The sequence below is a fragment of the Megalopta genalis genome, chromosome 2, assembly GCF_051020955.1.
Source record: "Megalopta genalis isolate 19385.01 chromosome 2, iyMegGena1_principal, whole genome shotgun sequence".
Taxonomy (NCBI): domain Eukaryota; kingdom Metazoa; phylum Arthropoda; class Insecta; order Hymenoptera; family Halictidae; genus Megalopta; species Megalopta genalis.
The window spans coordinates 13201452-13214637 of NC_135014.1; the positions used below are offsets into that span (position 1 = coordinate 13201452).

Genomic DNA, 13186 nt, shown 5'->3' on the forward strand with positions numbered 1-13186 from the left:
CAAAAACATATGTCGCGTCTGAAACGTGAAATTTGGTTGAAAATCATGAAGTCGACGCGCGTTGCGGCTTCGGGGAGAACAGCTTGCGACAGTTTTGTCAAGAGTGCATCTAACAAGGAGAAGTTGTAATAGTACCATCCATAACACCAGCTGCAGGCGTTGTACCGCATACATTTCTACGAAACTTACAACTGCCTGACCTACCGAACAACACAACTATTATCTTCGTAATAGTCTATTTTTCATGACGAGCCGTCTCTACTAAAAAATGTTCGTCTTCCTTTAGAAAATCAGTTTAATAAATGCAAAGTTTTATAAATAATGTTTGATACATCGTAATACGTAAAAAAATATAGACAGGCGATCGATAACAGAACGGATGGATGTCATTGCATTGAGAAATATTAACGGCCTAAATTAACTGAACTAAACATTTAGACCCGATGAGAACTGGCCATAGATCCATGTTTCATCACCTTTCATTACCTTTTTCACTATACAGTAAATTCTCTCTAATCGACGCTCAGATCGTACATAAAAATGGAAGAATAATGCCTTTTCATCGAGTCGATAATTCATGAATAATATAACCTTTTGGAGTCCATCGGGACATATGTCCATAATACACGAACATACCAGTCTTAGAATGCGCATCGCGCACATATTTGTTTACATGTAACCAATGGAACACATATGTCCCAGCCCTTAGCGTCTAAAAGCGATAACCTACGCTAATAAGATCAACATTTCTTGTTATTAGTATCTACATGTACGTAAAGCTTGACTTCAGATATAACGCAAATTAACGCGAAAAATAAATCCGACTACAAAGGGTTAAGGAGATTCCTGCTGTGTACGGAAAATTATCGCGATTATTGTACAAAACGACTGCCCTCCGGCGGTTTTGAACTTCGACGCCAGTTACCGATTGTCAACCACTATAAAAAAATGAACCGCAAGGCTCGAATAATCGTATCTCCACTTCCTAAATCGTCCATTTTTGTGCACGTACCGAGCACAAAATGAGAATTTACTGTATTTCGTATATGGATTGATATAATAGTAGCAGGAATGCGATAAAAGAATTGGACAGCGAAAAGAACAGTTAATGGAAGAATCGTTCAACAAGTGTGAACATAAAGAACATCGTGCGAAAATGTCTGGTGGTTCGAGGTTTGCCCGGACCGAACTTCCAACTAATCAGGATCTTGTACGGACCTAATTCGGACGAGTTACTAGTAATCCCGGACTTACTCGGAACCAACTCGAGTCTAGCCCCCTGAACTTTGTTATGCCAGCTTTACGTCGCAAGTTCCGTATCAGTTGTATACCCTAGCCCGTCTGTATCAGTTTTAATCGTCGTCTCTTAACTTCAGTTCCACCCTGCCCGATTCTCATTGTTCTATCGCGTTCGTGCGACACATCGATCGCCTACCCAGCTAGGAACCGAAACCTACCCCCTGCCCCCCTCCTGGCTCCGCCAGACAAATGGCAAACACGGTAGAAGCTCGATAGTCACAGCGAGAACGGAAACGGAAATGTATCCTGGCGTCGAAGTTCGAAACCGCCCGAGGGCAATCGTTTTCTGCAATAGTCGCGATAATTTTCCGTGCGCGGCAGGAATCTCCTTAAATCGTTCGTAAATTATCGACTCGATATTCTTCTGTTTCATCGAGATGCAATAGTCGCTCTCTCGTTGTTTTCTCAATCGAAAGTGCAATATATTTTCCTGGATATCGATGGAATATGAAACGAAGCGCACGAAAATACCACAGTACTATGTGCTGTATTCGATGAATTTTCCGATAGCCTGTGAAAATTCGGGGAGAAACTATGAAAAGAGCTGAAAGTAACGTTCACGTTTCGGTGAAATAATAGAATTAATTGAGCGAAGCGAGGAAATTCTCTTCGGAACAGAGAGTCATTGTTCATTTCACCGGAATAGAAATTTTTCAGAGATTCGACACCGAAAGCGCAAAGTCGCAAATTGACGTGTGCCACGCGTGACTACCAAATAAATTCGGTGACTACCAACAAGTACTTCGTCGTTCTTCAACGAAAAGATATTGATCCGAAACGGAAGTTCTTTCAGAAGAATTTCGCGGTTCGCAGTCGTTCTTCTCGGTAGAAAGGAGACTTTGAAGAGCGGAAGAGGAGAGAACTCGGTGAACGAGCGCCTAACAGCAAGTCCCCTCTCATTCCGAGTCAAGAGGCGGTTAGATGGGCCCGTTTGACCAAATTTTTCCTTTCATTTGTTCCGTCGGAAGTTCGCCCGAAATTCATCGATTACGCGGCTCGGCGGCTTATGATAATCGCCTTTGAAAGAACTTGGAGCCCGGTGCTCGCAGTTATCGAGAGACCCCGTTCGTTAGTTTCTATGGAGAGGCAGAAACGGATCTCGAGGGGGCGGCGTAAGAAATCTTATTTTTGCAGGAGGCTTCAGAAATTCCAGAAGAATTATTCTTTCATATTCCGCGCGCGCGCGGTATTGTGCCGATCTTACGCTTCTTGGCGCGGATAGCAGCGACGATATCCACGGGATTAAGGATTGCAATTAGACGGACGCGAGCAGAAATCTTCTTCGGAGGAAATTCTGCACGGTTTCTGAATTTAACACACATTTTCGATCGGCACGAAATAAATTGAGCATTTCGCGGATCGTCGAATCGGTCGTATAAAAAATCTTATTTCACGACTGTGGCATTTGCCTTAGTTTTTCATTTGAAAAGAATCTTAAAGGTACGAATTCGGTTGGGTAACGAGCAAAGGCGAGGACTGAGATAGGAAATTTTTACGAAACCGTTCTGCACCATTCGAGATAGCCGATATAGTCCTCGGAGGCCGGGAATAGAATCGACTGGAGCGTGAATTGGTCGACTCCGTGGAACGATGATCGTCGTAGAGGAGCCGTTTCCACGGCGCTCGCCGTAAACGACCGCGTTATAAACGGTTAATTAACCGACCGGGGCCGAACAAAGTGGGAACAAGTCCCGGGTAATTAAAGTCGTAAGGTGGCCCCGAGGAGGATCTTAATGAATTCCAGGTATCCGGCGTGATTATCGGTTAACTGTCGGCGCGACGGGTCGTCGGTAGTCGCGTTGTCGAACTCGTCCCATCCAATTATGGACGCCGGGGCAACGTTGAACGGAAAGCGAAGGAGGAGGGCGGGGGCCAGGGCAAATCCGCGGGAAATCGACAACGCGACCGTCGACGCGGAAAATAATTTTTCAAAAGACCCGCTCGTCGTCCCTCCCGCTTTTTTAATCCCGCGACCCCATTCTTCTGGCCGGATGCCGCGAATACCCCACGCCATTGTGGCGCGTTTCGCCGCGCGGTTCGGGCTCTCTCGAAGTTCCTTTCAAGCTCGTTCCCGCCTCTATTCGACCCCGAACAGCCGAACGCGAGATTTTCGCAGCCTCGGATCGCATTCGGTACGCTGGCTTCGGTGCTCCACAACAAGACGCTCGTTCCGCGAGTTCCAGCTGCCGATCTATGCCACCGGCGCCGTGGAGGATGCCACTGGGCATTCAATTATTCGAAGAAGTGGCACCGCGACGCGTCGACCGGGCGATAAAACGAGGTCGCGAGGGTACCCTCCGAGTTTCCAGACTTCATGCTGATGAACGGAATGATAAGACACCGTCCCGTTCGCGCGAAATGTCTCCCCGAGGACTGCGGCATCGTGCTGCACCAGGGTATTGTGCGCTGGAATGACAAGTTGGCCAAGAAACATGGGCCTGATTGGTGTCCTCGTGATAATGCTAATAGGCTTGTACAATTTATTTGCTCCGTGTTCTTGTTCGTAACGCGATATTTCGGCCATCCGACATGGCAGCTACAAAGTTATAGCTAAAGTATAATTGCCTCTGTAGTATTCCACCGGCCAACTTGTCATCCCTCCGCAACATCCGAGCCCGCATGTCCGACCCTGTGCACCCTGTATGCTTCCAACTGGGTAGTGGGAGACCGCAGAAAATATGACCAGTGTGACTTCGGACACTTCGTTGGTGCGCGATCGAGGCTCTCCAATTGGCAGAGATCCAAACGACACTCGCCAGAAAAGATTGCAATTACAAAGTTTCGAGGACATGGATCATCCCTGGACCGAGGATCTTTATGCAAAATCAAAATTGTCAAAGTTAATTGCACCACAATCGCGAATTAAATGATTTCCTCGTAATTAAATTTCCTCTTTCAATAATTCTAGGAAATGGAGAATAACGCGACAACATCCGGAAGTTCTTCCGATCCGTTTTTACAGTTTTGTATTCGACCTCTGTCCATTTTTGCCATAAATGCGTAAAATCGACGCACAGTCTAGTCAGAAAAATTCTTCTTGCATTAAAATATGAAAACGGTTGAAAATACTCGTCCGAAAAGAATAGTTGTTCACCGAGTGTCATTGGCCTTCTCTAGTTACACGTCCGACGATTAAAACGGAATTTTATCATTGTCTCGCTTAGCTACGAAGAATATCGAAGGTCCGAAGCTTGCTCTCGGGTAAAAGTGCAAGCATACGCGGAAATCTCATAAATCGATCGATACTTTGAGTGGCTTCCGGACAAGCGAGAATAATTTTAAAAAAAAATTTACTTCAGACATCTGTTGCATCGTGTCAAAAATGCTGTTTCGGCCGAACGAACAGAATGGAACGTTTGTCTCGTGCTTCTCGCTATTGCCGCGCGCGACCGAGTAACACACCGCGGTCGATTCTTTTAATGGTCTCGTTATTTGTACGTCGCGGGATACACGAGATTTCAATTAGAGCGGCTGAACAGAGCGAAGTAAAAGGATAAATTACAGACCGAATGTCGGCCGGTGAAAAAGTCAACGGGATATACGTGCATGGTTAAACGATTCGTTGGCCGAGCGCGGCACAACTCGAAAATGTTGGCCCTTGATCAGTATTTCGCGCGTTCGCGCGAACTGGATACAATTAATTTCATGCGATTAAACGTCAATATCGCCGAGCTAGTGCCCATTTACACAGGCGGAACGGGTTTAATGGACGGCGCTGTAATATTGCGACGACGCGCGTCCCGCGGACGTTATTGCGATTGGCACGTACTGGACGCGTGACATTCATTTTCCGTATCTAATATCGTTACGTTCCGCTCGCGTACGCGCCGACGGCAACAACGGCCGCGCAGAGTTTCCCGAAAAACGAACAACCGTCTCGTCCATATTTCTTCGGAGGCTCTCGAGGTTTCCCGACCGAGAATGACCGACGCGACTCGTGACCGCTGATTCGTGACGAACCCAAAGCGCGCGTAAACAGCACGTGTCGCGCCGCGCCATAATTCCGTCGCCGCGTATTCCTAATCAGCGACGTAAGTACATCGTCAACGACATAATGACGCGTAATGCGACGGATTTCCAACGGGAGACACGCCGCTATTCCCAGCCGCCTGGCAAACAATAATCAGTCCCCCGATTCGCTGATTTCCGGCGTGATTCGTCCTGAAACGCGCACAGCTTCGCGCTTCCAAATTATCCCGCGTCGGCCGACCAACGAACGTTACGCTGTTCGTGTTTGCAAGGAAGATTCAATTTCGGCGTAACATTGACGCGGAAGCTCGTAATGGAGCCGCGTTTACGACGATGCGTAGTCGTTTGAGCGTGGAATCGGTCTCGTTATCCGAATGCGCAAACGTTCATCAATTTTCCACTTCCGGTTCCCATAAAACGTTCTCTCCTTGAATCGCGAACTTATAAATAAAGAAAAAATTTGCCGCGAGAAGCAAGCGGATGCCGACTATCGTGGCAGGAGTACCCATAGAAGTTCTACTTCGCGAACTTCCAAATGAAACCGTATCGCGAAAAGCTCTGAACTGTTACTATATCGTTGACAGGAACGCTGGTGAGCATGGCGGAGGGGCAGTACCAACAGTTCACCGGCACTGTGCACGTGATGAAGGCCGTGGCCTCGGACATGGTGCTAACTTTCTGCTCGGGACGCTCGGATAATCAGCTCTACTCTCTGCTGCTCGCGCGGGAGCATATCCTGCAGAAGAGCGACAAACGAGGCGTCCACAACCTGCTCGGTCGGCGTGGCTTGAAAATCACCAGCATTCGGGAGACCTGTATGAACAACGCGGCACGAACGGGGCCGTACTTCGACCTGACCGGCTGGGTGACACTTATGGGTGTCTTGTACACGAGCGTTCTCCTCGGCACGTGGTAGTGGTGATCGCCTAATGGCAACGGTTCTCGAGGCTTCGAGACGAAGAAGGCATGCTCGAGCAGGGCTCCGACGGCCGGGAGCAGTTTCCGGAGCTCGAGGGCCACGCGCGGAGCCAAAGTCGAGAGAGTGAGGGTAGCGGCGTTGCGTGGTTGGGTCTCGGTGAGAGCTTGGTCGAGTTGTAGGGGTCGCGAGACGGCATCGATCGGTGGCGGTGCTTCGCTGACGGTGTGCTCCGCCCACCGGCTCTTCTCTTCACCGCCCACTGGCCCTCGGAAGGTGTGGCTTGCTCCGCTAGCCGCTTCTGGCCCGCGAGAGTCCCGATTCGAGCATGCCCGAATCGTGGGACGATCGTTAGCTGACCAGGCAAATCTGCAGACTGGTTTGCCCGATCGAGTGCGAAGATCATTAAACGGGGCACTCTACGAGAGAGCCTCGACTGTCTCGAGATGTTGATCGTGCTGAAAGGAAAGAAATAAAGAGGCAGGCGACTTCTGCCGGAAGAAGAGTAGTAGCATCTGTTACGAAGCGACAGACTCGTTTAACGACGTAGCCGATACCAGGAGCCCCGAGTCTCCTTTTGATCGCGAAAGAAAGCCCTTAATTGCCGACGCAGCTAACGATCCCGCGTCTCGTGTCCGATCCACGAGGCCGGCCCGAGTCCCCGACGCAATCGTAATAGGAATCTCGGTTCGGTTGTCCGACGAACGAACGAGAAACGCGAATCACGACGCTGGCAGCGTCCGCTGACTCTCACTCTTTCTCTCTCTCTCTCTCTCTCCCTCTCTTTCTTTCTCTTTCTCCTCTCTCTCTCTCTCGCTTTCTCTCACTCACATCCCGAAACGCAGGAAAGAAAACTCGAAAATCCGCGCTCCGACCACACCAGCTCGTCGCGAATTCCTGTTTCTCTGGATAATGCCGTTCCGCCGGGACCGATTCTGTTGGACAGTCCATGTGCCGTTTCGTTTCGTTTCGTCCCGTTTCGTCTCATCTCGTCTCGCCTGGAATCACGTAGATCTCGCGTCGTCCCAGTTCTCTCAATTGCCGCTATCGCGATACCATTTTTCCTCCTCGACGGAACGGTCCCCCGAGTTCCCTCGAATGAACAAACAGACATACTCGGGGCTCGACTAAACCGTGTATACCCGTAATAGTCGTGTCTCATTTCCCATGCAGAATCGAATTTGCGATTTCGCAGTGTTCAAGCTTCCGCGGACTCATTCTTTCAGTACCGGATCGTTGGCCAACTCAGCCGCGACTCTATCGTCTCGTGCGTTAACGCGTTCGTTGCCACCTTTTGCCACTCGGTGACAGTCTCCGTAATTATCGAGCAACTTGGCGCCACTAACATTCCCGTACGAGAGATTTATTTATCAAAATCTTGTAAATTGCAACGCGATCGAATTCTGTTCGATAGCGAACGTATTATCTGCTCCGAAGAATTTATCGTTCTATTTATATTTGCTGTAAATAAAGCCGACCGACTGTACCATAAATCCGCAGCGTTTTCCGAAACAATTTTTTACGGCATTGTGCACTGATAAAATGTATTGAGAAGAGATCGTAAATAGCGAAATGGAATACAGTTTACATTGAGTTGTTTATTTTCGGATCGAAAATGAATTGTTTCGAAATGGTTGGGAATAAAGCTACGGATTTATTGTACAGCGTGAATTCTCCTGCCAGCGTTAGCCGACGCCGACACCTTTCCCTCGTCCCGTGATTCCTTAGCCGAAGAACAGGAACAGTACCGTCGCGGAGCGACACACATATCAGCGCGATGATCATTGTCAGAAGGGAGGAGAGTTCGTTGGGCGACGTTCGAACGGAGGGAAGAAAATAAAAGACGGGGGAGGAGTTCTGTCTGCGAAGCATCGGGGCTGAAAGAGTTGATCGCGGAGCACGCTCGTTCCTCCGGGAAACGATCCTCGCCCGGAAGGAAACGGGTCTACCGTGAACATTAGTCGCGTTAGATAGCATTGCATGTTGTATGTATCTCGGTTCGTGGATTTAAGAAGACAATAGCAGTGTCGAGACGATCGCGTTCTTCTACGGAGATCGATACGGTGTAGCCGATTATAAGAGATTCGTCCTACTAAACTTCGCGAACGAGCGGGAGGGAAAACGTTACACGGTGAAACCCGCGTTCCCCCTTTCCTCCGCGTGTCGATTCGAAAGCTAGAAGACGGTGGGATCGATCGTGAAGAAAATCGGCCCATAAAATGCACGACGGATTGCGGAAGTTTACGTGAACTTTCAATTTCGGAGTTTCGTTAAGCTTATGTTCGGGGATTAGTAAAGTTCCGCAATTTCGTTGAACTCTCAAACTCTCGGATTTTGGAGAAACTTCCCAGAAAAGTTGAAAAAGTGTTCGGAGCATGCCAACGATTGTACCACGATCTGTCCTGTGCGTCTCTCGATCTGTTTCCAGCTCGTTTAGGATAAAGAAGTTTCGACTTTCAACTGGTGGAAAGAGATCTCGCGACAGTGGATACCGATCGCGTCTACAATTTTCGTGGACAGTCCGAATAAGTTATCGAAGAACGCGATCGCGTAGAAGGACGCGGACACCTGCTCCTACATTTCCGTTGCGGATTCGCTGCGAAAATGTTCGATCGGGATCGGCGGATACCACTGTCCCGATCTCTCCTCGTAAGCTACAATTATTGCGAGAGCTCCGTTCCGATGGAGTCCGGGGGGAAAAAAAGGCGTTGTACGATTGTAAGATAATTCAACTTATCGTTAGATGTTATTCGTGTCGCAGACGAGAGCCCGTGCTCGTTCCGACGCGCGCGACCCAAACGTTTAATCGAATCGAGTAGCCGTGTCGTTGATTCAAATCGCACTCGCTTTCCAAATGGGAATTCACGCCGCTGATCGTATCCTTTTATACTTATCGAGATTCGTTGAGGCGATCTTTTTATATGGACCTTTCGATTCCGCCGGTGTTCCGTCTTCTCGTATGCATTTTTATACGAACCTACACGAAATTCGATTGCGAAACTTTTTCATGCTTGCCACTCTACCGTATTTTTGATCTAGACGGTTCTATTTCGCTACCGATTAGCGCACTACCTGTGGCCGTTATCCGTATATAATCGAAACACGACTGCCCGAAAAACGAACTAGCCGATGCAGTCTCGATTCGCCAACGGTAGTGACGAAGATCAAGCACTGGAACTCCGAATTGTACTACATGGCTCGAATAGTTTATCCACATTTACTGGGAATCGATCCAATATATCGTTACACATTGTTGTCAAAGTAATCCTCTTACATTTTCATTAGAATTGAACTCCGAACTTTTACTATGGTTCGATAAAACAAATTTATAAGTTTTCAAAATTGCTGGATTTTTAAGGATTTGGAGGGACTTTCAGAAAAAATTCTTTTTTTCAATCTCCCGATCCTCCTAATTATATATTATTATATTATTATATATAATATATATCCATTTAAATGATTATGTAAATAAAAGATTGTTTGTTATACAAAGTTTAAATAAAAGAAAAGAATAATTACTTATTATTTATATATGTAGATCTAAATAAATTAATATTGAAACAACAAACTTTATTTCTTATTTATAAATACAATTTCGATCGTTACTTATTAATTATAGCCAGGAAATAACACATGTCGTAGACTGGAAATAAAGATCTTCGATCGCGCTAAGCGACATCATTGAGTTCACGGATGAAGACGAAAGTTTGTAAATAATAATGAATGGAAAATTATTAATTATTACACGATAGACGAAAAATAAACAAACATTGTTTATTATTTGTTTTTCCCAAAAATCAAAATAAAAAATAACATACTGTTTGCAATTATTTTCGAATGAAATATTCAAACACGACCACTCGATGATTCTCGGCAGCGGTGATCGAATAATTAGAGACTGTCGGTACAATTCCAAGTTCAACATTTATTTACAACCCCGGCGTGGAACATCGATCTCTGACCGTTGTTTACCACCTCGCGAATAGTTGAACGAACCGCGAATCGAACTGCGCGGCCCACAGGTGGTATGATAAAATTTTTTATCGCGTGTTACGTACAATATTTACATTTCCTCGATGTCCGCGAAGGCGAGGAAACGCGTCCGAGCGTGCAAGCGAGTCGTTCGACGCGTTCCTCGGCCCGCAGCTTCTCGTGCCGATGCGATTAACCGATCAGAAACGAGTGAGGAAACGTTAAGGATTTGTTTGATGATTCGACGAAAGAGAAAACCCGATGTCCTGTATATATATCCTCGGATCGAATTGCCTGTTGCAGTCACAGCGCCCGACGAGTATTTTGAAAATGATGATATACATATAGGGAACTCGTTAAATTATTGTACACTCGACGGCAATCGCAAGAGGGTGCGCCATGTTATGTTTAAAATGCTCTAGAGTCTTTATTTATTGTACAGAATGCTCGATATATATATATAAATAAATCTATATATATATATATATATATATATATATATAATGATCTAGTACCTAATAATACGATGTAATCGTATGCTTATTATGTGTATAAATATGAAACAATAAAGAACGACTTGGACGGTTTCCAGGGATCTTTCTATTAACACTTTGCCGATCCTAATATTCTCAGTTCTCTACAGGGTGTTCCAAAAATGTCTCTTAATCAGGAAATCGGGGGTTCCCGAGGTCATTTGAAGCAACTTTTTCGTTAGCGAAAATGCAATCCACGGCTTCGTTTACGAGTTATTAACGAAAAACAGTGACCAATGACAGGCAAGATCAGTTGGCGCGAGGAGGCTGAGCCAATGAGTGGAACTGGCAATTTTTAGTTTCAGTAGAAAACTTGTTTCTACGATGCGGTGATAATTCTTAAGCGAATTCATCGGCGACCGTAATCCCAGTGGACGTGTTGAAAAACGAACCCGAATTCCGGCATGTACGAAAATATGAACACGTTTCAGCAGCCGTCACTTTGAAAACGACAGCGTAAAGCTGCCGTGCGACGATAAAGATGAAACTAACAAGAACACATTAGCGCGTGAGCACTGAATACTAAAAAGTTCTCGGAGAATCAAGGGGTGGAAAGTCCCTCGACGTTTTACGTAACGCGTGTACATAGCCGAGCGAAGCTATTCCTTCGACGAAAGACGTAATCGCAGGTGCCACCGGATTAACCTGCAACGTTGCTGCCTGTTCGAATTAGATAATTGGCAAACAGGGCATGGACTATCCAGGAAGACCGATAATTAAGGTCAATTTCGCAATTAACCCCGTCCACCTCCGCCACGTGAACGCCTACGATCGAACAGTGGGGGAAAAAAGTATGTACTGGTACACTCGTCTAAACCTGTCGCATCTATCAGGGACATTAGACATTGTGTAGAGAATTACAGATGCACGAGAAACATCGTTTTAGCAGGACGGTGTGCTGCAAGGGATGCTGAATTTATTTAAGCGTTGCACAATTTTCCTTATAGCGTGCGCTGCAATCAGTTGAGAAGTATCTTCGTAATTTCAGTAATTATAAAATAGGAAATCGGACACCGTCGGTTTCAACGGCAGTAGTCGGTTCAGTGTTGAACAACGCTGGAATAAAGAAGTTGCGGCGAACCCGCAACGTGGAGGGAAGAAATTTTCGGACGCTGAAATTCTAGTAGCATCAAATTGTTTCTAGCAACCGCCGTCTCTATTTTGCTCGTTGAACCCAATATCGAAGCGTGTGCATGTATCCTATTATTCTTAAAAACATGTAATATAAATGTATAAGTAACCCATGAATTACTATTTAAGCATTACTATTTAAGCAAAATGTATAAGAATGCATTCACTTTATCGTATACAGAATAAATCTCATCTGAGATATGGAAGCTTGTAATAAAAAAAAACCAATTCCTTATTATTCTACGATATGCACAATGTTCTTTTTTACATGATTATTTTCTGGAACGGATCTACCGTGTAAAAACAGAACTGATCGAACCCCAACATCCACAAGTGCCACAAAACGATCTACAAAACCTAATTACGTCCTTCTGTGCACCTGCTTTTTTCAGGCAAGCCGCCTTTCTTAAATTTCCCGACGCGACGAGTGTACGACGGGCGAGAACGTCATGAATGTCGTAATTAAAGCGAGCAATTAGGCCTTGTCCGGGCGCAACGAGCCAGGAAGAGGATCGTCAGAGAGTCGCGATTTAATTCGGGCGCGCGAATCCGAAGAAAATAGGGAAGAAATCGGATCGGGGATGCAATTCTCCGGTTGATGCCACGGCAGAGAGAGAGAGAGAGAGAGAGAGAGAGAGAGAGAGAGAGAGAATAGATTAGAAAGCGCGGCGCTTTTGTCGTGAGAGGCCCGCGACTCCGCGGCTCCAAAGAAAGCTCTCTGTCCGCCGAGTTTCGTTCGCGCAGCCCACCCATCCCTGATCGTCCCCTTTCATCTCCATCTCGAGCACACCCCCCGCCCAGTTCCGGCAGTTTCTTCGGATATCTGGCCGTTTCATCCGGCAGTCGTCTTCGAGTATTCTTCTGTCGAGCCCGGCCCTCTCGCGCCTCTCTCCCCCGCCGCTCGTTCAGACTCGATTTTCCTTAACAATTTCCCCTGCCCCTCGCGGAACGAAGCGCGGTATAAGCCGACGGTCAAAGGAATTCCGCACAAAGGGCCGTCGCACAACGCCGAGCCGACGCGGCGAGCGCGCAGTCGAAAAGTTTCGAGCTCGACTTCGAGCGTCGCCGGACCGGAAGCGCCATCCGCAGCCCTCACGGCAAACACCACCGGGTAATCCGGTTAACAGGAACCAAGAGAACTTGCGGTCCGTGTCCGGTGTCTCCTGTGATGCACGCCTAGCCGCAGAAGTCGATATCGTTATCATTTTCGGGTACCGTTTGCTGCGCTACGATTGTGTCTAGAGCCAATGGGCATGCAGGAGCCTAACCGGAAGCTTTCGAATCTTGCGGCGGAGATAGAAACATCTACAATGACAGCTTTCGAACGATCAGATAAAATAGGGAGAGTAGAAGCCACGAAATATAG

The 13186-nt window shown here is 46.8% G+C and overlaps 1 protein-coding gene across 2 annotated transcripts in view; it reads left to right on the plus strand.

Moving 5' to 3' along the window:
* Positions 1 to 10743, plus strand: part of LOC117219307 (uncharacterized) — a 90738-nt gene extending 79995 nt beyond the window's left edge. For both annotated transcript variants that reach the window (XM_033468361.2, XM_033468360.2), the window contains one exon: positions 5853 to 10743. In XM_033468361.2, the coding sequence (XP_033324252.1) occupies positions 5853 to 6184 (332 nt within the window). In that variant the 3' untranslated portion in view covers positions 6185 to 10743. The remainder of the gene's footprint in view (positions 1 to 5852) is intronic.
* The last annotated feature ends 2443 nt before the right edge of the window (positions 10744 to 13186 follow it).